Here is a 27,935-nt window from a genome sequence, read left to right as displayed (position 1 = left end):
CAGAAGAAACGCAAGAGAACGCCGGGAGCCCAGCAAACGGGCTACATCCAAAGGAGACGGGTCGCCGAACAGGCGAACTTCACATGCGCATCCGGCCTCGCTGGCTTCGGTGGCGTGTCTGGCGCATGACGCATGCATCTGACGTGCCGTTAGCATGTTGCTAGGTAACGCAGGAAAAATAAGTCGCAAAGTATAAGTGGATTTATATGCAAAGCTTTTTAGTTTTAGCGGGAGAGAATAAAAATAAATAAAGCGTTGTCTGTAAGTTCATTTCATATTATTTTTTTTCCAATGCACGCGTCAACTAACGGATGGGATTAACTCTAGCCGTGACATGTTTCCTGTTTCCTGTTTTAGCCCAGTGTCCCCTCTTGTTGAATTTCTTTCCCTATCGTGTGGCGTTGAACTTTGCTTTGCTGGCACTTGAGAAAAGTGCGCGTCCAGCGGCAGACGTCACTGTTCATGTGTGGCCATATGTATCGTGTAGCGACGAGCTGTCGAGTCGCACGGATGCCAGTGTAGGGTGTGACATTGAATGCGAGGCATCGAATACGCTGGGGTGAAATGGCGGTGGAACATAGGGCCGAGGGCAACCGGTAGAGATGTCACAAACCAAGCGTATAGCGCAGCCTCGAAGTTGCACTTCTTTGAACTCGAGGGAGTTGTCTTTCAGTCGTAGGACCTGAAGTTTGTTGTCCCCTGGTGGAAGCTGTTTGGCGCTCTTCCACTTGTGGGCGCGCATCGACAATTGCGTTGACTCCTATTCTAGATAGCGTGCCAGTAATGGGCTTGTCTTTACCACTTATATGTCGGACGTCGCTCGTGAATTCCAATATACAGTCAAGTTGGCGGATATCGCATGGAGTGTGGCTGAGTTGTTAGTGGTCGAAGCGTACGTGAATGGTTTGTGCTCGGTGCTAATGCAAAATTTCCTACCTGCGAGGAAGTCGCCAAAATGTTTCACAGCTAAGTACGTATCCAGCAGTTCGGCACCGAAAGGGCTGTAACGTCGCTCGGATTGAGACAGCTTCCTCGAGGAGAACACATCCGGCTGCCACACTCCATTGACACACAACTGCAGTACTGCTCCGACGGGGACGTCCGAGGCGTCCGCCGTGAGTGACGTAGGGCTTCGGACTTTGGATGTGCGAGGAGCGTCACGTCGGCGAGGGCTTCCTCGATGGAGCCGAAAGCTGTCTCCGCATCGTCTGTCCAGGAGATGGAATCGTTCGGTTTCGTTTGACCAGACAGGAGTGTGTTGAGTGGCTGCAAGATGGCAGCGGAATGAGGAATGAACCGCCAGTCATAGTTGGTGAGGCCAAGAAATTTACGTTGTTTTTTTCGTTGTCGATGGTCGTGGAAATTGCATTGTAGCTTCCACACGAGCCGCAGCAAGAGAGATCTCGCGGGAATCTACGCGATGGCCAACGAAGTCTAATGCAGAACCACCGAACTCGCTTTTCGATCCGTTTACTGGTCCCTAAATTTGGAGTCGCGCAAGAACTGACGCTGGTTAAACTTGTGATCTTCGGCGGACGTGCTGAAGACGAGAATATCGTCGATGTATGCGCGACAGCAGGTCAAACCACGAAGAACTTGGTCAACAAACCGCTGAAACGTTTGCGCAGCGTTTCGTCAACCAAATGGCATACGTAGGTATTCAAACATGCCAAGAGGTGTTGTAATGGCAGTCTTCAGTACGTCGGAAGGCTCGACAGGTATTTAGTGGTATGCTTTGCCTAAGTCTGTTTTGCTGAATACGCCAAGGACGTCGACGCTCTACGGAAGAAGAGGCGGCTAGGAGTTGCGCTGCGAAGAAAGGAGAGGCCTTTCTTCAGGAAATTTGTGAGAGGGTGCGCGGTTACCGCCAAATTGTTGGCAAGGCGATGGATATAGAAACACAATCCCACAAAACTGTGAGCTTCCTTTGTGCGAGTCCGAACGGAGAAATTCTGGATGGTTCTGACTTTGGCAGGACTAGGGCGAACACTGGTCGATTCGACGAGATGATAGAGCAGTATAAGTTGCTTACGTCCGAAGTAGCATTCGGATGAATTAGGCTGCAGGTCGGCTCTGCGACAGACCGACAGTAGAAAGGCAAGCTGGTCGCGAAGCGTTTTAAATGTCGGTGAAAACTCAATGAATCTTCGAGATAACAGAGGCAAATGGACTATTTCAAATCCTGTAAGGTAATGTCAATCATGCGTTCGAAGGTGGCCGGGCGTTCCAAAAGCCGAAGGGCATGACGCTAAACTGATCAAGGCCATCAGGGGTAGGAAAAGTGGTCTCTTCACGCTCCACGTCATGAACGGTGATTTTCGACTACTATGACCGAAAGTCTATTGAAGAAAAAATACTTGGAGCGGTGAAAGCGATTCAGGGCGTCGTCTATGCGTGGAAGCAGGTACACGCCTTTCTTTTTAATAATAACCACATGAGGAGCACAAGGGCTGCAGGATGGTTCGGTTATTTCTTTGCCGAGTGTTTTGTATACCTCCGTTTGAATGATAAGGCGCTCAGGTGGAGATACCCAGTATGGCCGTCATTGGATCGAATGGGCATCGACAGTGTTTATTCGGTGCTTCACGACGCAGGTTTGATCCAGAGGAGAGTCACAAAGAACAAAGACATCCCGATAAGAGGCGAGGAGGCGAAGGAGATCGTAAACTTCATGGGTTGAGAAGTCTGAACCGATCATTTTGTTTAGGTTAGTAGTAGACAGATATTTTCAAGAAGACGGAATATCAACGGTGTGCTAGCGAGCAACATCCGCTGAGGAGAAGGCCGAGGTAACGTAGTCTTTGAAGGTCGTCAGCATAACAAGGGAAATTCCCTGTGTAGTCACTTGTGAACACTACCCGAAATTAACCATAGGAAGGCTAGTGTGATGATCACGTAGAGTTATAACAGTCTGTGGAACAGCTACACTGTCCGTCAAGAGTGCGGCATGGATGGATATTGAGGAACAGACATGGCTAGTGGCTGACTGACGGTGTTCTTAGCGGAGGTTTGGCCTACCTTCTTTGTGCTTAGCTACCCGCAAGTGATCGTAATATAGCCAGAAATGGTCAGAGTTCATCAATATCTTGAAGCACGGACCAGGTACTTGGGCGTCATCTTCAAGAATTGGTGTGCGGTCGTTGGGGAACTTAAAACGCTCGCGCAAGTCATGCTTCCGATGCGATAGTAGCGCTGCACTGATCAGGAAAATTCGGAAATTGCGTTTGAACCCTATGAAATCATCACCCTCGACATTGTAAGTGAAGGATATCTCATGGACAAGCAAGGTCGACAGTCAAAAGCCATGCTTCCGCTGCGACAGGTGGCAAAGGTATTCGCAAGTAAAGGAGCGAGGAGAAAGTTGATATCACCAAGGGAATGAGACAGCGGTGCCCTTTATTCCCACTACGGTTAATGATGTACGTGGTAAGCATGGAAAATGCGCTACAAGGCCAGGAATGTGAGAATTCAGGATTGAACTTCGGCGTTTGAAAATGAGGTGTTATGGTACTCTAATAAAAACAACAAAAATACAGAGTCAGTACAGGGCCTGAAAATTGCTCGGGTAAAATTTATTTTTTCAATACTGCTGCTCTCAGCTGAGAGCATAGCAGGAGGCAATACAATATGTGAAACGTTTACAAAACAATCAAATATGCAAACAAGTGTAGGAAATAAAAGGTTACAGTAGCGCATTATAACAACACATACTGGCTATATGAATATAGACATTGAACATCCCTCTAGTGTTTAACATTATTGATGCCATCAACAATTCCAGAAAAGAAATCTAGTTTTTGTTGCCTTCAATTTTATTAGCGGATTCCAAGAACAATGTGGTGTTCGTGATAGATGGGTGCAGTTGGTTCCATTCTCTAATGGCAAGCGTAAAGAATATTTAAATGTTTCATTACTGTAGGAATATTCCATTACTTTGTTTGCATGGTTTTGACGTGTAGGTCGAGTGTCGGAAAACGAAGTGTATTCGGATGCGTCTACTTGAGATTGTTGTGAAGTATCTGGAAAATAATACAAATGCCGTGGTGTATGGATAAACGAACCGAATAGATATGTGGGCACAGGGAAAACAATAATAGCAAATGGGAACAAAAATCCGGCCATTGTGAAACACGGAGGGATATGGGGATACAAAAGGTGCGAGGTGCTTCGGAGTGTGTGGAAAGGTGTAATGGTATCACTACTTATATTTGTAAATGCGGTTGTTTGCTTGAAGTCAGAGGTACAATTAGGCCTCGTTGTTCATCATAGAACGCTTCGCATTGGGCGCTCACATGATGACTACATATGAAGGTGCATAGGGTGATGTGGGCTGACAACTTCTTAGCTCAAAATAAAATATATTATGAAGAGGGACAGAGAAATATGGAAGCAAGTAAATGGGCTTGGAGAGTGTTCAGATATTTGTGCAGCAACGAAAATGATTCACAGTGGAGGAAAAGAACTATGAAGGTTACCAGCAAGTATGCGGCATGTATGGTGAGCAACACAGCAACAAAGAGGCAATCTCCTAGGTGGCGGCAATGAAAAAAATAACCTGCTATGAGTAACGGTCTGAGAAGTAAAAACTCAATCAGGAAAGAAACAATGTATGGTAACTGAAAGGGTGGCTGCTTACATATCGAAGCCAGGTCAGGATGCCTTAGAACGCACTGTTATAAGGCCAAGTACAGCAAGGAAGACGCATGTGCTTAATGCAGTAAATCTATGGAAACGATGGAACACGTTTTATAAGAATGTGATATCTACCCAGCTGTCGGTTTAGGCGTCTCTAGCCTGCTTGAAACCCTTGGTTTCAGAGACAGCAGGAGGAGAGTAAACATCTCCGCAATAGACATTAGTAAGAGGCGATTGGAAGTTCGCTGGCAGAACAGTAGGGAGTGCATAAACAACGAGGCGTACAAAAAACAAGGTTCCCAATAGGGGTTCAGAAATTTTGATGCTGGGAATACCTTGTGCATTTTCTTTTAATTAGTATAGCATTAGGAGAAATAAGAACGATAGTTTGATGGCACAACCCACCTCCCCGTTTCGAAGGAGACGCTCATGCCATCCATTCATCCATCCAAACATGGCAAACTACTCCGAAGCTTTTTGAAGTCCTCACCCATTGAAACAAAGGATCTTCCTTGGGGAGGTATGACGGGTATCAAAAATTTATGGTGACGCCACTTAAACAACGTGAAATAAACGTAGCTGAAACAAATTCGCAAATCATTCGCAAACAGCACTACCAGGAAAACTAAGCAAAGCGCGGTACAATTCCCTACTACCTTTCGTAGGGAATTGTTCCAGCGCGCAGCAAACAAAGAGTATGGTTCGCAAGTGCTATGGAAAATATATAACAATTAGTGCTTTAACAAGCGTTTCCGAATGTAATACAAAGCGCCCTAATATGAACTTTAAGGACTCATTCGCAAAAAATTATACCCTTAGCGAACTGCTAAGATAGCAGCCTATTATTGTTCCAGCTTTAACAAGTGCAAATAGCTTCAGAATGAAAATTTAAATCACTTCAAGTAATTATGTGCACCAAATTAAATCCGCTTTGCAAACTCGGCACTAGTTCTAACGTAATTTCTATGCTGGAACGCTCGTTTGGCGGCAAATAATTATATATAATAAGACTGGACAGTCAGATAAGGATAGATGAAACAAATATCGCACGGCGACAGCCTAGAAGCTTCTCAAGCCAATCGTTCGATATTTTAAATTGTCTGACCACTACTTTGAAGAACTTTGTCTTTATATTCAAAAATGAAACGTCACGTTGCCAATGAGATTAGGGAGTACGTTATATCTTCCGCAAGTTCAACGAACTACACTCAACAAGCATTCAGTAGACCTCTGTAATCGATTTGCTTTAGTGTTGAAATATAAAAAGCAAGCCACGGCTAAAATTCGAGGTTTTATATCTGGTGATCAGAACAGAGCTATGCCCCCTTTCCTTGCGCCAAAAAACACTATATTCATGATCATCATGCCCCCTTTTCTACTGCGCCTTTTTATTTGGTTACTTATAAGACATGCATTTTACTTCAACTCACTCGAAGGCTCCCATGTGGAAGCCTAAACGTCAATTTCTTTTTCATGTAACTTACCCCTTCAATGAATTTAGTAACCTTTACTTTTCTTCAATTAGTTTCCCTGCATTTGTTCATTGTGTGATTCCTGCTGTGGGATGTCATGTCTGCCGAAGGATGAATCCCAACATAAAAACGTAACGATTCTTTATTCGGCTAACGATGGCAGCGGACGGGCATACCAACGCTACGTTCGTCCCAGTAGCGGAAGGTAGAAAGCGGTCTTTCTCAGCCAGGCAGCCTGTTTTTATAGCCACCGTCGGTGACGCATACCTCGGGTGACGTGGCGGTGGCGCTATGTTTTACCGACCATGCAGTCCAGCGTGCAGCTGTGTTATGCTGGGCCAGATGATAAGAAGACGGAGGGTGCGCAGAAGTATGCGCGGAGTGTGTCGCCACACTTCTATCTGCCCTTTCGGAAACCCCAGATATTTCAACGCATTGCTTTCTTTTTCTTTCCGGAGCTTTTAGGTTTGATGCATTGTTTAATGCGCTCTTGATGGCTGCTTTTGTGACTGCCCATGGCTTATCTCTGGCTTCTAAGCCTTCAGAATTGGCGATACCTCCTTAAGCATCATGGTTTTCTTTCCGCTGTTTGTGGAAGAAAACGAGCTGTACCCCCACAGCATGTTTGGTTTCAGAGCCAGGCTCTCGACCCAAGATGTACTGCTGCAAATCAGAGAAGAGGTACTGAGCAATATCCCGCTCAACGGAGAGCACATCATCATGGCACTGGACGTCAAAGGCGCCTTTGACAACGTAAGCCACGAAGCCATCCTGACAGGACTAGACAACCTAAATTGCGGCATGAAAATACACAGCTACGTCAAGGCATTTTTGTCCAACAGAACAGCAACAATCGGCCTGGGCGAGCTGAGATCCGAAAAGTTCACCACCCCAAACAAAGGCACACCGCAGGGATCGGTCATCTCACCCATCCTGTTCAATGTTGCTATGATTGGACTGGCCCAACAACTAGACAAAATCGACGGCGTACGCCACGCCATATACGCCGACGATATCACTGTATGGGTCACCAAAGGCTCACTCAGGGAAAAGGAAGAAAGATTACAAGAAGCTGCGACATGCGTAGAGAAATATGTCAAGGCAAGAGGCCTAGCCTGCTCAACGGAGAAGTCCGAGCTCCTAAGAGTATGGCGAGGCAAGAAGAATCGCACCGTCCCAGAGGAAGTAAACATGAAGTTGAACATCCACCTCGAGGGACAGCCAATCCCGGAGAAGACGCTCATCAGGATATTAGGAATGTGGATACAATCGAACCAACGATGTACCCACACCCTAACACTACTTAAAACTGCAGCCAACCAACTGGCCCGCATGATAACGCGGGTCTCACGGAAAAGACACGGCATGAAGGAAGCAGACACACTCAAACTGGTCAGAAGCCTGGTGGTCAGTAGAGTGACGTATAGCCTCCCGTACTACCACTGTACGAAGCACGAAATGCAACAAGCGGACGCAATCCTGAGGAAAGCCCTCAAGACGGCGCTCCACCTACCGCAGTCAACATCGACCGACAAACTCCTGGCCCTGGGGCTACACAACAGTCTCGAGGAGCTCCAAGAAGCGCAGATAATCGCGCAAATGCAAAGACTAAGGCTATCGGCAACGGGCAGAAGACTCCTGAGTAGATACGGCGGTGAAGCTACCATAAAGGAGACACAAAGCACGGAGACGATACCGGACGAATACAGAAACACCATCAAAGTAGCACCGATACCCAGCAATATGGACCCGAACCTACACATGGCACGAAGACAAGCAAGGGCAGAGTATGTACAAAGAACACTGGCAACTAGACATGACACAGTGTACGTAGACGCCGCTACCTACACTCAGGACAAAAACCACAAGAAAAGCAAAGTCGCAACGGTGATCAACTCGGACTTAAAAGAAATCACCAGCGCATCAATTCGGAACTGTACCGTAGTTGAGGCCGAAGAGGCAGCCGTGGCTCTAGCGGCAGCGGAGGGCTACCGATGCAACAGGTCCTTAACCATACTCACAGATTCACAAGCAGCATGCCGCAACTACCTAAACGGCAGAATCAGCCACAGCGCGCTCCGCATCCTCCGCTCAAGTGGCAAAACCGTCAACAACCAGGCCAAACACACGATAGTTTGGGTGCCGGGACATACCGACATTACGGGAAATCAGGAGGCCGATAGGATAGCTCGAGGGCACGCAACAAACCGAGCATCCAACATTCCCGACCCCACTGAGGAACCCGAGCCGGTAGCCCAAAGCTATTCAGAGATACTCAATTACTACAGAGGCATCAGACGAAAATACCCACCCCCTCACAAACAACTAAACAGAGAAGACGCCGTAGCATGGCGACAGCTACAAACGGGAACATTCCCGTGCCTAAACATGCTCAGCAAGATCTACCCCACGCAGTACGAGAGCAAGTGCCCATGGTGTGGAGACAAACCAACCCTATATCATACCACATGGGCTTGCCAGAAAACAGAAGGGCTAGCCATAATAAAAAAACCCGAGTGCGGAACAGTGGGAGAGCATGCTATCCAGCGACACCCTGAAAGTCCAACAAGGACTAGTAAGGCGTGCACGCAGGGCAGCTACCCTCAGCGGAGCCCTGGACTAGGGGAACCGACCCTGGAGAGAAGATGGAAGACTCCATCTGATGCCGCAAAAATCACTGCAAAATAGAGAAAATAAACGTTTTTCATCATCATCATCATCCGCTGTTTGTTCATTTTGTGCTCTTATTTTTGCTGCTCCCTACACTAATTACCACCTGGCTCCCCCTCCCTCATAATCATCAAAATTATTGTTCTACCTCCCGAAGTCTTCCAGTTCCCTTAACATCAACTAACTTTTTACACCCACTTATACATTCTCGGTCCTCATATGAGAGCGAGCTTAATTAAATGGCTGCCAAGGAAAGGAATTGCTGCTTTTGCATTAACGCTGGCTCCTTGCTTAGACGTTCCTGGTTTACTATTTTTATAGCGATCAGAATGGTGTGCGTATTGGAGTAACGTGGTTCTTTCTTTCGAAGTATCGAGGAATATCGCAATATAAAAATATAAGCATAATGCTTAAAATTTTCTAGGCCTTAGGGACTACTGCGCCCACTGCAAATCGATGATTTCTTCCCATCCTCTGTTCGGCTTGTACTTACATATATTCCGTTAATGTAGCATTCTCTAATCATCCCGACATGTTAAGGCGGAAGCCTTTAATAGCTCATTGTCAAGGTCATCTGCCGTTAGCAGAAACTGCCACTGCTTTCCCGCCTCCTGATTTGTCTCCTCTGTGTGGTGACGTCACTGTCGCTAGGCGCAGGTGTGCGCCTCCTGATTGGCTCGCGTGCGGGACGTCACTGTCGTCAAGTGTGGGTGTCGGGGTGGTTCGGCGCCGCGCGGGATGACTCGTCACATCGGCACGCGTGGCGGCCGTGTGTAGGACGGTGCGCCCTGACGCTACTGTCGTCAGGCGCTTGAGGTGGCCTCCCGATTGGGCGCTGTGTGGCCTGACGTCACTGTCGCGAGGCGCGCGTGGCGACCGTCTGCTTGGGTGGGGTGTGGCGGCGGTGGTGGCGGCAATTTACTTTGCGGTATCGTGTGGGAAGGATGCCTCGTCTCGCCAAACCAGTGTCCCCAACACGCGACGTGGGGCAGCCGCTGAACGCAAGCGGCGCTCAAGTGAGGCTTAGCGTAAACGTCGCATGCATCAGGCAAGCGAGGCGCGTCCGACACCACAGAGTCTAGAGACGCGATGGGCCAACGCAAGAGAGGCAATGCATTTGAAGCGACTCGCTGCATCTCCGGGTACCAAGGCAAATGAAGCTCGGAAGCGCCGTGACCGCCATCTTGCCATGGCAAGCCGAGCAAGTACAAGACAATCGAGCGAAGTGGATGATGAGGATGGCCAACTACACCCCGACACCATCATGGAAGACGCGTCTCCTCCTGATCCACAAACGGCGCTGCAACAGTTCGGTGCTCCAAAGCAGCCATCCTGGATTTGGACAAACTAAAGCACAAGGACTTCACCTGCCATGAGTTACAAGCCGACACCCTCCCAGATGTGAGCTTTGAAATGATGGACTCAGAAGAAATCAAAACGATAGGCTTAGGCGTAAACGACGTTGCAGGCATTTAATAAACAAACAAACATTCACATAACAGTGTGCGAGTTGTGTGCTTCCGTGGTGTTTCCGACGCAACAAATCGGCATTGGCAATGGTGTCAGGCTTCCGCCGTTTCACACTTTAGTCTCGACAAAATGTCTTCCGTCTTTTTCCCTAAAGCCCGTTTGATCACCATGTGCCAAGTGAAGCGATACTACAGTAGCACTGCACAAACCGTTCAAAGTTAGCCTTGTCCAAGCACTCTCAAAGAATGCAGTTATAGCACCTACGTTTTGTAACAATATTGTGTGTTCACGTAAATACAAAAATTATGTCAATTCCACCGGGTACAAAGCTCTAATCTCCCAGAAAGTTTTCCATTATTCCCCTATGATCCACACGTGCCAAGCCAAGCGATATTGCGGTTGCGTTGCACAAGCCGTTCAAGGTTAGCCTTTTGTAAGCATTGTCAAATAATGTAGTTATAGCATGCACGCTTAGTAACCATTTCATTTGTTCACGTAAATACATAAATTACGTAAATTTCATCGGGTACATTTACCGATTACTTTGTAATAAGACACGGAGTATAGTTTAACAAATGTCATAGTGATCATTATCGCAATCAAATGCGTCTTGTAGAATTTTTTCTATAGCCACGCGTTCTGAAGTATCGCATTCAGGCTATATTAGGTATCACAGAAGGGCGTGGGTTCCACTCTCGAACTTCACAACGTCAATTGGAACCCTACTTGGATATATGGCTGGTTCGCCCATACCTCCGAGTGGTTTCGACGTCCACAAAAGGTCGAGGGGTCGAATGCTGTAATTAACTCTACCTTAAATAGCAGGGCCTTCATTGGCACCGCCCTAATTAACACCAAGTTTCGAGGGTCCAACTCCCACCAAAGGTCGCGGGTTCGTGTCTTAATTGACTCTACCTTATTTTACGCTACGTTTATTGCCTTCGCCCTAATTAGCACGAAATTGCGTGGGTTCGAATGGCTTAATTAACAATATCTCAATTAACTTTGCTCGACTCTTGACCTTCACCTCGACTCGACTCTTGACCATGTCAATTGGAATCCCACTTGGAGATATATCCGGCTCGCCCGTTTCTCTATGTTGGGTCGTGTGTTCGAGCGCCTTAATTAACTTCGCCCTAGTTAATACCAAAGGTCGTGGGTTCCACTCTCGACCTTCACGATGTCAATTGGAATCCTACTTAGAGATATCGCTCGTTCGCCTATATCTCCTAGTTGGTACTATTCGCACCAAAGGTCGAAGGTTCGAGTGTACTAATTAACGATTTAACACCAAAGGTCGAGGGATGGACCCCCAATTTTGGTGCAAATGAATTTTGGTGCCATAACACCGTATGTCGGAGTGCTACTCATGAGCCATCTAAGGATTTCACCATATTAAGAAACACACCTCATGAGTGTTGCGATTTATATTTTGACATTTACACGTCTACACGTTAACATAACATTTCCAATGAGGCCACCACCTACTTGTAACTGTGGAATAACTGTGCCTCAGCAGATGTACCATCGAGGACAAATCAAACTCGAACAGCGTAGCGCGTGGCCGAAGCATAACTAAAGGCATGCCATCGGCCACTCATTGTGCACATGCGTCGGCATGTGGTTATGGCGCAGAGTGCAGCGCTGCTCGCCCTACTGCGGTAAACGTTTGTCCAAAATTTTGTCCGAAAGTTGTTTTCTCACCTCTGCGAGGCAGTGCCATTGCCACCCGGCAGTACACTGTTGTGTTGGCTAGCACCATCGCCGCATCTGTAGCGTGATATAGCTGGCACGTACCCAGTTTCCTAAAGTGTGTTCCTGTGCTTTTACTACCACCATCAAAAGCTACCAGTGTCTAATCGTAATTTGAATAGCGCTAAACGTGTATTGCACATGAGAAGCAACAACAGTGCTAGCCACCTTAGCAGTAATTGCAGATAGGGATGGCACTGCAATGGCGGGATGAAAATACAAGCTTCAAACAAAATACAGGTTACGTAATCTCCCTAGGACAAGCAGCCCCGCATTCCGTTGATTTGCCTGCATGTGTACAATGATAGCCGGCCAACGCCACACACTGTGTTTTCAGTTATTTTATTCCATTTCATTTTCATTTATTTATGTTCTGAAAGTGCCCAAGAACAGCTTTACGCCTTAATATTGGTGCACTTGTGCTACACAAGGAGCATAAAACTGAAAAACAAAACAGAATATCTGAAACAACAGTGGTACAAAGCGAAACAAAAAATTGAATTAATGAAAGACAGAAGTCAGATACTGAGTAAGTAGCAGAGCTGAATACATCAAGAATATGACGCAAGGTGTCTTGCTGCCTTATAAGACGTATTATAGCGTTACAGGTTCAAGAGGAATTCACGTAAAAATTGCTAGGATTACGCAAGTTAGGACGAGGCACGCAGAATGTTGCAACTGGCAGTAACAGCGGATAGGAGAAGTGGTTGTGAATTAGTTTATACAAGACTAAGTATAAACTCGGTATTTCGGCATTATTTCTACTGGACTAATATTAAACGCATTAGTTATGCTTCGACCACACGCTCCGCTGTTCGTATTTCATTTGTATTTGATTATACATCTGCTGTGGTACTTGCAAGTATGCAGCTCATTATCGTTTGAACAGCAAAAATATATTAGATGTCCTATGGACCTCTTGCATCCCTACAATGATCATATATGGGAGGTAACTTATGTCCAGCTGTGACATCCTTTCAACGTTACAGAAACATCATCTGAATGGCACTTAGATTATCCATAGTACGTACTTGTAATGCTGTTTGGAGCATTCATCATCATCATCATCATCATAATCATCAGCCTATTTTATGTCCACTGCAGGACGAAGACAACTTCCTGCGATCTCCAATTACCCCTGTCCTGCGCCAACCGATTCCAACTAGCACCCGCAAGTTTCCTAATTTTGTCGCACCACCTAGTCTTCTGCGGTCCCCTACTGCGCTTCCCTTCTCTTGGTATCCATTCTGTCGCTATAATAGTCCAACGGTTATCTAATCTGCGCATTACATGACCTGCACAGCGCCATTTCTTTCTCTGAATGTCTATTAAAATATCGTCTATACCCATTTGCTCTCTGATCCCAATCACTCTCTTTCTGTCTCTTAAAGTTATGCCTAGCATTCTTCGTTCCATCAGTCTTTGCGCGGTCCTTAACTTGTTCTCAAGCTTCTTTGTCAGTCTCCAAGTCTCTGCCCCATATTTCAGCACCGGTAAAATGCACTGATTTTAAACCTTCCTTTTCAATGATAACGATAAGCTCCCAGTCAGGAGCTCACGATATCTGCCGTATGCGATCCAACCCATATTTATTCTTCTCTGAATTTTCTTCTCATGGTCAGGGTTCCCTGTGTTTGGAGCAATATAGATATTTATAGGATGTCTGCAATGTCTAAAACATGATGTCCTATAGACATCAATGGGACATAAATAGTTCATCGGCATAATGATAGGTACGGGTCAGGATACTTGTAAGATGCGATGAGCACCTTAGGTGGGGATCGATAACCAAGAATTGTTGCAGGTTAGAAAAAATGTATTCTAGCATCGCCATTGCCTGATATTTTCTTTTAGTAGCAATTCAAGTGCAAAACGTTTCTGTGAACACGCGCCCGCATTCACCCAAGTATAGCAGATAACGGCGTTGCGCTCTCAGGCGTCGTGCTAGCACTTACCTCCTTTTTTCATCTATAGAAGCATCAAGAAAGAAAAGTAGAACAGAAATCAGAGGTTGCATTGACCAAGCTTTCCATTCGTAAGTGAACTCTCTTTTTGGCTAATCGCTTTCGCTAATATTTTGCCCAGCATCAGAATTGGTGGGTATTTGCTCTGACGAATAACACAAGGATAAAAGTATTTTGTGAATCCGTGCTCAAACCCCTACGAAACGGATTCACCTGTGTTTCCTGATGGACGTAAACAAGCCTTAGCACATGGATAGTTCAGGGGTAATGAGAGACAAAATACACATGGTAATGATGAAAACTACTTTCCAAGTTATAAAACAAACTGGCACATTGTGTTCTACTCCTTTACCGTAGCTTTTACCACAACCACACGATTGTAAGACGTTATTCAGCTATTTGAACGCGGAAAGGTGGCGTGTGTTTCGAAGTAGGGGGTCGCTAACACCACATTTAGCTAAAGGCTGCATTTTTACGAGCATTTTATGAACGCTGGTGCGGCACATAATTTGCTCCCGCTTTCATAACATCATGTTTTTTTTTATTAGCAGCAGTCTCTCTTCAAGTACTATTACTTCTGCAAAACACAGCTCATCGTTTTTTCTAACGAGATGTTTGCCACTTCAAGCCGTGGTTAAGTGAAGAATCTCTCAACACATCCTCATACCAGCTGAAAAGTTTTAACCACTTTTCGTACAGTGCAACATTTTTCAAGCGTACCACCATGCTGCAGTGTGACACTTACCTCCGAACGTTGTCCACATTCCTGTAGGTAAAATAAAACACGAAACAAGGTAATAAAGTAGAGCCAACGACCGTGCCCAAGAAAATTGTGGTTTTACGTGCCAAAAGCCCAATTAAATTATGAGGCATGCCTAGCAGGTTTACTCTGTCTTAATTTTCACAGCCTGGGGTTCTTTCAAGTTCACCCTATGCACGGGCGTTCTTGCATTTCATCCCCCTCGAAATGCGGCTGGGCTTTTCTCCCGTCACCTCGTGCTTAACAACACAACGCCATAGCCACGAAGCCATCATGGCGATTAACAGTCTGCTCATATTCTGGTACATGTATTTCAGCATAGCAGCTTGATGCATGGGCGAAATAAGATAGACAAGGTCGATTGGAATAATATTTTGAAAACAGCGCTAAATGGACAAGGATTTAGGCAAAGTGGAACCCAACACTGGCACTGAGTTGCAGCTGAAGTTTAATTCGAGGAATATCACAGTTACAAACATGGGCCGACAGGGTGACAACTAAAGCGACTGTACATGTGCAGCAGGAGCCACCGTAGTGACGTGTCGAAACGCACGTGAAATAAACCAGTGCGGCATAACATAACAAAAAATAACAAATAAAACCAATAGAAGACTTTCCTTACCAAACTTAACAACAATCTGCCCTGATACCCGTTCTTGCAAACATCTCAACTTCCTGGCACAATTTTCAAAGCACGTGACATCTCGAGAGCCAATCAGAGAGTCAACATGGCAGATAATGGCGCGCGTACAGCTGTCATACGTGTCGAGAATAGAACCCCTATAATATTCTCAGTCACTCTGTTAGTACGTCGTTGTGTTATGGTGTGGCGTCATTGCGGCACGTTACCTATTGGTGCGAATTGTTTCTTCTGCTTCACGTTACCCACAAGCGTTGGGCTTTCGTTCCTGCTGTGAATTTTTCGCATTGCGTTTTGTTTCTTTGCTCAATTAGCTTGTGTGTGTGTGTGTGTGTGTGTTCATGTGATTTTCTATCAGTGTTAGACCTGAGAAATTATCCGTGCGCCGTGGTGAGAGGTCCCTGGTTGGCGCTGCTGCCAATATCGACATTGAAGACGCCGACCGTGAATTTTAGGTAGCATTTGCTATATTTCAAGCATCATTTCAGCAGCAGCGAATGTGGCAACTGCGCATCATGGCGAAACTTGAAGAACTGGATGTTTACCGCAACTATGATCGGCGCAGAAGCCAAGGGCTTTTATTGCCAGCTGCAGCACTCTTTTCCGGCGATCCGCGGGAAGTTTCTTGGTACGAGACAGCGCTTCCCGATCATCCTGACAACGGATTCAGAAAAAAACTTTCCATTGAAGTGCTTCACCTTTGAAAACATTGTCAGTGTCTGTGAGTCTATGAGAAGGATAGACACGAACATGTGAAAGGCTATCACCATAGATAAACGCGTAGCGATAGGCCTCCATCGTCTCGCTACCTCTACTGAGGACGGAAGTGTAGCTAACAAGCTTGTTGTTGGCCATGCAACGGTATACCTTGTCTTTCGCGAGTTCTGCACAATTATTGTGCGTAGACTGGAGCCCCGTTACGCAAGCCTTCCCAAAGCACGTGAAGTTGCCGAACACATGTGCCGATTCGCGGCTCTTTCTGGGTTCCCTCAAGGCATGGGCGCACTTGATGGTTGTCACATTGAAATGCGTCCCCCGAAGGATCACACCACAGAACACAATAATTACAAAAGGTGGTACAGTGTGATACTGTTGCCTATAGTTGACCACACCTATAAATTTACCTAGGTCTACACGAACGTAAGATCGCGTCGAAGGAACCACAATGCAAGCGTGTGCCACCAGTCACGCCTTGCAAAAGTGTTGGATGGGAGCTTCTTCACGAGTGAAACAAAAGTATTTGAAGGTTTTGACATTGGTCCTGTGAGGGTGGCCGACCAGGGCTTCCCTTTTCAGCCAACCCCAATGCCACCGTTTGCGCACCCTGACCCAATCTGGTCACCTACAAAGATAATTATGTAGCACTTGCCGAACACGAGGCGCGTGGTTGAAAATGCATTTGGCTGGCTTAAGGCACGTTTTGGCATGCTTCATAGCCTTGAGTTTGATGTTGACAATGTTAACTGCATAATGAGTGCGTGTTGTGTGCTTCACAACACTTATGAGCAGCTTAATGACCGCTGCTATGCCACATGGGTTGATGCAGTCCGAAATGTGGACAGAATGAAGGCGAGCTCAGCCAATTCACACAACAATACGGATCGATACCATATCATAATGCGGATCTCTCAGGCATGTAGGGGCCTCTGGGCTGTACTTTTCGGCGATAAGGTAGCCTCACCGCCTAAGGAATTATCTGACTGAGCTATGTCGGATGCTCGTTTGCCATAGTCGGAAGTTCGAATTCTTCTATAGTGAGCTTGAATTATACATCCTCCAGTGCACTACATCTGCAGGCTTGGAGTGACACCTGAACCCAGTAAAAGATGCCCACAGCGATTGGGGCTTTACTAATCCAGGTAAACGAAAGTAGAAAGGCCACTCAGCTTCAACAAAGAAACTACCTCACCAAAACAGGAATTGGCCTCCCATGTGCAGTATTCGGCCACTCCCTCCCTCATGATTCCTACAATTGACCTATGATCCCCAGTCCCAAGCAGCTGTCGAGCACCTGACCAAGGCGCAGTAGAGGGTGCATAGAATCTCTGGACCCGGAAAGGCCGCCGATGGAAACAGACCATGGCGACCTTTAACACCCCAACTCTGTCGACTGAGGCTAGCTTACCAGTACTGTTTGAGGAACAATCAGTAATTGTGTGGGATATCACTGGCCTTAGTGAGAGTGGAAGAACTTTTGAGGCTTATACAGTGCTCACTTACAGCCATGTGTTCTGCTACAGAGGTCTCCCAGATAATATGTAATACGGGGTAGGGTTCTTAATCCGTAAGGACATAGCTGGCAGCATTGACGAACTGTACGGCATTCATGAGACGGTAGCACTAGTCGTTGTTATACTCAATGAGAGGCGTCGTATAAAAATAGCACAAGCCTACGCTCCAAAATCCAGTCACGATGATTATGGTGCCGATCAGTTTTACGAAGCCGTTGGATTAGGGATGAGAAAAGTGCAAACTCGGTATATTGCAGTAATGGGCGGCTTCGATGCAAAAGTGGTGAAAAAGTAGGCTGGTGAACAAGCAATTGGCAACTACTGCGTCGATTCTAGGAACGCTAAAGTAGAGATGCTGCCAGAATTCGCGGAAAGGAATAAGCGGCGAATAATGAACACCTTCTTCAGGAAGCGTAGCAACACAAAGTGCACCTAATGGTGAAACAAGAAATGAAATTGATTTCACACTTTCTGCCGATCCCGTCATTGTACAGCATGTCGAAGTGGTAGATAGGGTAAAGTGCCGTGGTCATAGGTTAGTGAGGGCTAGGATTCACCTCAATTCGAAGAAACAGTAAAACTGGTCAAGAAGAAAGAGGTCAACCTAGAGGCAGTAAGAGTAAAAGCAGACAAATTCAGGCTGGTACTTGCAAACAAATATGCAGCCTTAGAACAGAAAGATGATGATGACATAGAGCTGATGAATGAAACCCTAACTACGTTGGCTACAGAGGCAGCAATTGAAATGGGAGGCGATGCAACAAGGCAACCAGTAGGCAAGCTATCCCAAGCAACAAAGGACATAAAAAAACGACAAAGAATGAAAGTGTCCGACTCAAGAGATAAGAGAATTCGCGGAACTGTCCAAAACTGATCAACAAGGTGAAAATAAGGGATGTTCGAGATTATAACGTGAGAAAGACGGAACAAGTTGTGAAAAATGGACGCAGCCTGAAATAAGTGAGAAGGAAAGCTGGCATAGGACAAACCAAGATGTATGCACTGAACTATAAGCCGGGCAATATCATCAGCAATGGGCTCGCGCTGTGGATCTAAACGGTCAGCGCTGCAACCGCTATTGTAAATATAACCTGTAATTAGTTGCTCGTCTTACTGACTCGTCCTTCGCGTAACAATACTGACTACGCCACTTTCGTCACACCACGCTAGGCAATGGATATTTCAGTCTAAGTAGCATGGTGTCATAAAGCAAAGTGCACAAGCCTGCTGTCCAGGAGGCGCTCGTTTGCCTTGGCAAGACACTCTGCCTCCACGCGTCAAGTCGTAGGTTCGAAACTCACTACCACCAAGGTTTTTCCTTTAGAACTTATTCTGTCCTTTATGGTGACGTGGAGCCGCGACGACGCCCTCTCCCCTCACGCAATACATGGCACGCTATCGCTACAGCCGGTGTAGCCTTTTGCCCGCTTTGCTCCGTCGAGGCGCGCTCGTGACGTGGCATCGCAGCGAATGGGCACTTAGGTGCCGTTTTTCGTTTGTCCAGACGACAGGTGCCATCGTGCAGGAAGGAAGCAAATGCGGAGAGGTCCTACTCCCTCTGCGAGCTAGAAGAAAAGTGGGGAGAAAGTCACGCGGTATTTTTCATTGTACCGGCCATGTTGTCGGGGCACAATTGCGCTTTTCTTATGGTAGGGTATCCTCATGTGTGTGCTGCCCCGTAGGTATCGTACCTTGGCGAAATCGTCGCGTGCGCTGGTTTACGATATTCTTCATGTGTTGTTCCGCTGTGTTATTTAGACAGCGCTCTCGCGGCTGTCATTGTGGTGAGGTGCGACTGAAAGAAGTAAAAAACGTTAAAAAAAGCGCGCCTGCAACGTCATACACCACATACAACGTCCCGGACGAAGGCCGATCTTGGAATTTATGTGCCGTCTTCAGTGGACTCATCAGTCATCACCGTCTGAAACTGGTGCCCTTCAGAATACGTACTATAACTGCCTTTCAGGTAGGCGACAGCTGTGCAATGTGCCTGCTTTTGACAGCTTACAATATATGTGTGGCACGTAAAACAATCATGTGGAAGAATGAGAAATAAGTGGCTGCTGTGAGTAACTAAGGGACGAAACCTCGTTACTGCAGATATCTGGGTGCTCGAGGCGCGCGCGCAAGTGATGGTTGGCGGATGCGGTGCAAGAGTCAACAAGCATCGATAGAACGCCGGCCTCGGCGTGTGCTGATGACCGCACGCAGGCCCGGTCAACGCTCTAGCCCCCGCACACATACGCGCTTACTGTTCGGCACCGCGCGGAGGATACCGCAGAACTTTGTATCCGTGAAGCTTCACATACCGTGAGAAGAATATAATTCAGGCGGCAATCTGTGTATTTAAATGGGTAACGACGTTCTCCTCTGCTAGCCTATTCGTCGGCGCGCTGTGGCTCGTCACGGATCCGCGCTGCGCGGCCACCCGAAAGCTGTTCACTAAAGCAAAACGACTCGTATAAAGCCGCGACCAGCATCCGTGTTTGTTCTCATAAACTGCACATGGCTATCTATAGCTTGGGATGTGCGTAAAGTTTGCTGCCGATCCTCTTCTGTGCATTCATGCACTGCAGTGACAATGCACAGATTTATTTTCGGAAAAGCCGGAAGGAGATTAACATACGGTACATGAACAAAATGGCTTCTACAACGGTATCGCAATGGTATACACCGCGATTGGATCTGTTGTTCAGTTCACTACGGCGCGCGCATGCCCGCGAAGCCCTGGGTGCTTGCGCACCAAAGATGCTAAATGTAAACAAAAGAGGAGAAACTGCCTCGACAAGATGGCGGAGTAACGCCAACAACTGGCGTCATTAACCTTTACAAAGAGTGACGCGCGGGACCTCTCCTTAATTTTTCCTTCCTCCATGGAAGCCGGCCTTTTTGGCTAAATGAGGCATCTAATGATTTCGCTTTCAGAAGTCGGACGACACTTAAGTTTCGCCTTTAAAAGTCGAACGCACTAGCATTGAATGATCCCCGGCTGCTTCTCACGCTTCCCGGAAACTGCAGCTTATGTAACCGTAATGTATACCTGGAAACGCTGGCGGCGAACACTATGTACGAAGGCGACCTTTGTCGCTTTTTTTTTTTTTTGACGGTGTGCATGGGACCGGGGGAAGGGGGGGGGGGGGGAGAGGCAAGAGAGACATTCTTTTGTCGAAAGCGGATGAAGGCCGCGCCGCTCCTACTCAGACAGACCGCAAACGCCAGCTGGAAAACGCTATCACGTGAAAAGGGGTTTGTGTTTGAGTTTCCGCGCAAGAGTGTTATGTTTTCTCGCATATTCAAATTACAATCCCACGCTATCATGTCTATAAGTTGTGCATAAGTCGTACCTCACGATTTTCTATGTATATTACCTTGAGAAATTCAATTAGTTCAGTAACTTCCTTGCGCCAAATGGAGGGCCTGCGTAGTTGGGTATGTGTAGTTCAATATCATTCTTGCAGAAACGACAACCGCCGCTAGGAGCGTGACGCACGACGCCGGCATTTCTGCGACACTCTGGCCTTTAATGTTGTTGTTTCAAAAGCGGGCTACTTCGATTTTCCTCTTCTGGCTACCCGCGGGCTGCCTGAGCCAACCAGAGCACCCTAGTTTTTGTCGAGTTGCTCCGCCCACCGTTCCATGCACATCCGCCGTGCGTTAGGTTTGCTCGGGCTGGACGGTTTTGGCTAACCGCGTGCCGCCAGAACCAGCCAGGACGATTTTGGTCTGGCTGGTCTCTGGAAGTTCTTTGGCTAGCAGACGACTAAAAGAGGCGATGGGTGCTCCCCGCCATATCTGCGGGGACATTACGGATTCTAACGCGGGCGCATGAGTTGTTTAACTTCGTTCAGCCAACTGGCTACGGTCATTTTCGGATTTCCTTACCTCTAGCGTTTCGCATTGCGAGGAGGTGTGTGTGTGTGTATTGTGAAGGCTTCTTCTCGGCAGTGAACAGCGCGCCGCGCTCTTATGCGTGCATGTTATCTCCATCGTGATCTGCGCAAGATGTAGACGCTCATTCACACATTGCGGTGCATTTCGATTAATCTTTCTCTGGTGGTATCCCTTATCCCATATCTCTGGTATATATGCGGCTATATCACCTTTTTCACTGTAGTTAGCGACGGCGTCGCAGCTGGCCTGTGATTGCTCCGTCTCTTCGTCGTATCCTTGGGTGGCAGCTCGAAATAGATATGTGTTCTAGCTGCATGCCGTTGATTTTATAAAATGCACTGGTTGAGTAACAGGCACACATGCATTAGTTTATTGTTTTCATGGTCGCGACCAATATTGTTTGGCCTCCAGTGACCAACCTTTCCCTGGTCACAGGCGGCGTGCATTTTCATGCGCCTGCCGCATCCCCAACTCCTTAAAGCCATAGGTGAAGCGCCATCAGAAGAAACAAACCTACCGAAATCCAAGCCCAAGCAGGTCGGCACAAAATTATATGCATCGATGCCCGATATCCTGCTTTTTCATGTCGTGTCCAGCGACGAAACATCGCCATCTCATCAGTGTCACCGGTGGGCGACGTGATCACTCCGAGCAGGCACCCTCGCTCGAGTGAGCGTCTCCGGGGATGCAGTCACGCGAAATTTCGCGTCTTGGCATCGGACGAGTCGAAGGCCGTCTGTTGCGCTGTGCAAGGTGAGGTTGGCCCAGTGCGCGTCCTGTGCCGAGCCGTGCGAAATCTCCCGAAAGTGATCGTATCCCCGAATGCAGCTATATATTTTGAAGCTGGTAACGGATAAATGGGCCGACTGCACCAAGCGCGCGCCGGGCTCGCCGGACGTTATCATGCCGGTAGCATGTGCACGTTTGTCCTGCGGACAGCTGCCCCTGCATTTCATTTTACAAACTTCGGTCGCCTTCAGGTTGTCTTAGGTTTCCAGTCCACGTGACTTCTTATGAGGACTGGAACTGGCCGGCAGCCGTCTGGCTACCAGAACTCCAATTATCGAAGAGGACCAGTGTCTTTTAACGCGATAACGTTAAGGGCACCATGTAGCAGAAAAGCCGGCAAAGGTGTCTCGCCTCCAGCGTCGCCTCTAGTTTCGGCGAATATCACTTCAAATCACGCATGTCCAACCACGCAGACCGTCCATGTAGTGCGAAGAAGTTACTGGACTAATTGAATTTCGCAAGGTAAAATACGTTAGAAAAATCGTGATGTGCGGCTTACACACAACCTACAAACATGATAGCGGCGGATTGTAATTTTAATATACGAGAAAACTTAATTCTGTTAGAATGAAACTCAAACAACACAAACCCCTTTTCCAGTGATTCTACCATTCAAAGAGCGCCCATGGCCTCCGAGATGTGCACGCGGCGGCGCGCGCAAATCACAAAGGTCATAAAGCGGCGCACCCGGTTCCTTGCAACACTTCCACGCTGCGCTCGCCTCCACCGCATCGCGGCCCACGTAAGAGGCCGCGTTTCTACCAGAAAGCTCGCCTTCGTGCATAGCGTTCGCCGCCTGTGTTTCCCGGTAAACATTACGGTCACATAAACATCAGTGCCGGGAATCGCGAGAAACAATCAGCAATCTTTGATTGTCATCGCGTTCCAATCTTAAGGGCGAAGCTTAAATGTCCTCGTTTCTTCCTTTTTTTATTTGTAGCTGCGTCGCCAAGCCACTGTAGTCTTTCTCAGCGCGCGCGCTCCTCTCGTGTTGTACGCGACGCTCAGCCGCTCTGCCCCGTGCTCCTTGCTTGTGACGCTCGCACTGCGCGTGTTCTCTCTTTCTCTCTCTCTCTCATTGCTCGCGCTGCGTGTGCCCCTCTTTCGTTGTGCAAACGTAGGTACAAACGGCGCTCATCGTGCTCAGTCGCCCTATGCCTCCTCTCTTACCGCGTGCTCCCTCTCGTTGCTTGCGGCACTCCCACTGCATGTCCTCCTTTCCCGTTGTACAAGCAGCGCTCAGTCACCCTGCACGTGCTCTCTCTCTCGTCACTTAGTAGGGGAATGGCATCTTTAAAATAATGATAAGCAATATCGTTTTTTTGCGACGGCTACGAGGTAGTATTAACACAACGATTTGCAAAGGCTTGCAAAGTATAAACTAAGTGCTTTATGATAAGCAATAGGCAAATGCCAGTTGTGAACACTATTACAGTTGTTCTGACATGCCGCCGTCTCGTACACCAAACTTAGAATTCCTGGAAGATAGCGATGATGTTTTGTCCTTTCAATTGCTGCCAAAACATGCTATTGCTTTTAAGGCATTTCGGCACTGCTCGTTTAAACACGACAACGTTTCTCACGAGCTGGTGCTGCAGCGCGCTTCTTCCCGGAAGGGGACGGCATTGAGTGCACGCGCCCGTATTACAAAGCATGCTAAATTTCATCGCTGTGTGCTGAAGGGTCACTCGATTTAACTAATGCAAGATTTGTATCAAGAGGCGGCAGGCGAGAAGAAAAGTGCGCGACTTGACTCCGTACAGAGCGGTGCTTGTCTTATCCGTGAATTTCTCTGAAATTAGCAGTTTCACAGGCTCGTCTCAGTGTTTGCAGTTTTTGGTACTGTTGTGACACTGAGCGACAGAAAAATAACGTGTACCAAGCTAACGGGTTTTCCAGGTCACGCTTATCGATGTGTAAACACGAACACCGGTAGCACGCACTCCAACGCAAACGGGCGCGCGGCTGCGCCGACGTGAAAGAAGGCGACCAGCGACGTTGCCCGCTAGGGGAGCAAGCGGCGCAGGCGTCGTGGGCGAGAACTTGAGGTTGTCTCGCCCATGGAAATAAGGTAGCGCGAAAGAGGAAGTGCGACGGCAGCTTCACTTTACGTAGCCCTGGCACATCACAGGACGATTGCCCCTGGCCTATGCTTTGGATGCTGCGTGCGTAATCAGGAAAATGTAACAGTGAATTTCCGTCCAATTACTTCGGTTTACTGGCCGTCTTGAAATGTTGAAACCCAGAACTATTATGATGATTTCCTTCAGCTTTCGAACAGAAGCATGTGCCATAAAATTTGTATTTCAGAAGCTAATTATTGTAATTAGTATAGGTACTCGAGTCAGCGCTTTGGCTGTCTTGCAAACGGTGCCCGCCTGGGCACACATATTACCGGTAGCGACCTAATACGAGTAGCTGTTACGATCTTTTTGTGAAAGTGTTCCACTTAAAAGAACTGTATGTCATGCGCGGCATGATTTATATATGACTATCGTTCCTGCCTGGTCGTATATACACACAGTGTCATGTCTTTTACACCATAATAGGTATGAGCCAGCTAGTCCAGCAACAATAAGCTATACGACATGCGAGAGCATACGTGTCATAAGGTACATTCCCCATATGATATCTGGGAACGTAGTCATTTTTATATGAAATCCCCATATGTTCGTAGAATCATATGCGACTTGTGCCTTATGATATTGTGTATGCGGGTTTTCAAGGTAGGCTAAAGAGAAAAGTTATTTGAGTTGTGTCGGTGTGTTACCCTTCCACCATCCAAAAAGCCACTCTTACCGCAAGAAGTCGCTTGGTGCCTAGCCAGAAAAAGACACAAAAACGAAAGAATGAAGACGCCCTCTTGAAGCCTACCGCAGCCACTCACGGTGACCTCACTGATTTGAACACCAACTGGTCGCGCCTAAGGGAATGAATATCGCTAAATACAGACTGCACTGTATCCTGAAAGTGTGAAAGGCTGCACTTGGACAGTTTCGAGAGCCTTTCTTGGAGTACGAAGGCCGAGTGAGTGAATAAACCTAATTTCAGCGATCAAGCTGTTGGTGCCCGGGGGTGTGCGGCTACCCTATATTCAAGGTAGCCGTGGCCCTGTGCTGATAGCCTGGACCTGTTCACCAGCCGGACTTGGACTTGCAAGTTGGGCTTCCCACTGGTCATGTGTGGGTGCTTGGACGGGCATTGTCATTGCGTGTTAGTTGCATTCCAAGCCCATTTGGTAAATGGTATTTAGCTCAATGCAGAACTTGCAGTTTCTTGTTACGTTGAGGGATACGACGCGTTGTAGTAGAGCACTGGGGAGGTAATCACCCACCCGATGTCGGCGTAGTATGACGGTTTCTTCTTTCTTAAGCCTTAGTGTAGTGTCAAGTATTCCCACCTACTCTCCTTTAATTTATACAGTAATAAAATATTTGCTTTGTAGCCTTTTGTGTGAGTGGCGGTTGACGGTGTCCTAACTGCGAAAAGGTACTTTGTAATTCATGAGGTCGCGCTGACGTGCCGACCCTAGGGTTTCAGCGCAAAATTCGGAAATGAAACATTTAACGCCATTTTCTCTCCCAAGAATTGTTACCTCTCAACACCGCCAAGGCGTTAATTGGAAGTTTTCCACGAGTCAAACTGCCACCAATTCATCAGCGCCTATCCAGATGCCAACGCAGCGTAGACACCGCCTCTTGACAGGTCCCTCGAAAGGCCTTCACCCCACCCTTTACCTGGCTGCCTGAGCGAAAGATGAAAAGGAGGGGAACAACGTCGAGGACCTGAGAGTCGCAGGTTGCTTTCTTGCCACATATTCCAAACCAGTATCGTCGGAGTTACTGCGGGTTGTTGCGAGCGTGGGCGTGGTATCACGACGGAGTCTAGGAATATGATTTACTGCTGGACAGGCTTCAAATTCACTAGTCGACTCGCCTAGGGAAGACGACGGTATTAAAAGCAGAACTTTTTCAAGTAGAGGACAGAGGGTCTTGAGGTGAACTTGGACGTTTAACTTTCTCCTGCATGAAGTGGTATTCCGTACCGGAGCCGTGTAGCTAAGCCAATAAACCGTTATCCTTCATTTTCTACAACCTGAGTAGCAGTCGATGGGCTTGGTGGATTACTTGCCCTACCATCACCCCAAGCTGCAACACAATAAACGCATTAACTCGAAATAAACGAATCGACAGTCCTACAAAAATACTTTATCGATCTAAACTAACTCAGCGTTTCTTTTTAGTGTCCGTTTATTATGGGGATCCACATGCACATATGGAAATGTGGATCCCCACAGATGGAAATATGGAAATAGTGGATATCTGGTATGTTTTTTTTTTCAATGGGATCGGCCTTACTTGGTTGCGCAATGAAAAACATTCTTTCTACAGCTTTGGAACAAGTTAGTTTAGCCATCCTATATGCCGTCACTTATTCTCACAGAACTGCCCCAACGGTTGCCCACGCTGGATCGAACCGACAAGAACCAGTCACGATAATTGAGTTTTGGGGCGATTCTTTCGCATCTGTAATATTGCGAATGACTACGCCGGTATCTCTCTTCCAATCGGTCAAGACGTGAATGCATCATGTTGCATCTGGAGTTTAGTTCATATTGTGTGTTAGCTCGCTAAACATTCTGTAGATTAGTATATAGTTCCACAAATTCCTTCATTTGTTTTTATTCAAATAATTTTTTCGTATATTTCTTGCTTTAATAAAACATTTACTATCAGGGTAAATGTTTCAGAACTTTGAGAAAGCCATTGGTAATTACCAAACATCTAAAAACGATTGCTATGAGAAAAACTAGAAAATCCAACCAGCTGAAAGTTTGGCCCTAGCTCTAGTTTAGCGTCACGTGATAGTGACGGTCAAGAACACAGTTGGAAAACTTTGAATGGCGAAACTATCGGACGCATTTGTGCCCGGAATAACAGGCTATGCTCAAGGCACAACGATAGCGGCCAACACAGTCGGCGTCATCAAAAAACCTGATCCGTGGGTAAAGCGCGTCGGCTTTTATACACGACTCATCGAATGATCCAGAGTAATAGCTTGTGGCCGCGTGTCTTCCTGAGGGTACTACACAATACGCGTCGCGCATACAATCAAATTACACAAGCGTCGGCGACCATAAACAGCGGATAGAACCATGGATAACATTCGAAAAACTTCCGACACATGCAGACACATCCTGCGTTGAGCGATAACAATCGTTGGACGGTGAAAAGAGGTCACCCGAGAAAGATACACAAGTACACGCGTCAATAGTATCTCTTGCTGGTCACAGTTGTCTGATTACTGGCGACAATTCGAAGCATGAAAGCGGGCTCCTAGGTTCCAACGGCGTGTAAGTGCTATCTCGAAAGCCACGCACTAAAATACCTGCTCTACGAGAAATGACGTAGCCTGCTCGAGCCCGCAATCTTTGAGTTAGTGCGGCGTGGAGAGCAGCCGCACAGACGGGATGGCCCGACGTCCAGGGCTGTTATGCCCTGCAGGAGGAACAGACGGGCACCTAGGCGGCTCTTAGGGAGGGGCGCAACGGTCCTTTTCGCCCTTCACCGCGCTTTACATGCAACTTTCGCAAGCTAGATAGGTTGGTAGCTGTTGCGAGGCAGTTTAGAAGTGGCGGACCTTGTATGTGATGCCACCACC

General features: G+C 47.2%; 1 protein-coding gene across 3 annotated transcripts in view; it reads right to left on the bottom strand.

Annotated features, from left to right (window-relative positions):
• LOC135909359 (uncharacterized) overlaps positions 1–27,935 on the bottom strand; it is a 146,242-nt gene that overhangs the window by 98,379 nt on the left and 19,928 nt on the right. For all 3 annotated transcript variants that reach the window (XM_070532579.1, XM_070532580.1, XM_070532578.1), the window contains exons 4-5: positions 14,709–14,729; positions 13,955–13,967 (exon numbers count right to left, since the gene is read on the bottom strand). In XM_070532579.1, the coding sequence (XP_070388680.1) occupies positions 13,955–13,967; positions 14,709–14,729 (34 nt within the window). The remainder of the gene's footprint in view (positions 1–13,954; positions 13,968–14,708; positions 14,730–27,935) is intronic.

This window comes from Dermacentor albipictus, chromosome 1 (genome assembly GCF_038994185.2).
Source record: "Dermacentor albipictus isolate Rhodes 1998 colony chromosome 1, USDA_Dalb.pri_finalv2, whole genome shotgun sequence".
Taxonomy (NCBI): Eukaryota; Metazoa; Arthropoda; class Arachnida; order Ixodida; family Ixodidae; genus Dermacentor; species Dermacentor albipictus.
Note: the sequence above shows the minus strand (reverse complement) of the source record. Positions and strands in the feature narration are given on the sequence as shown.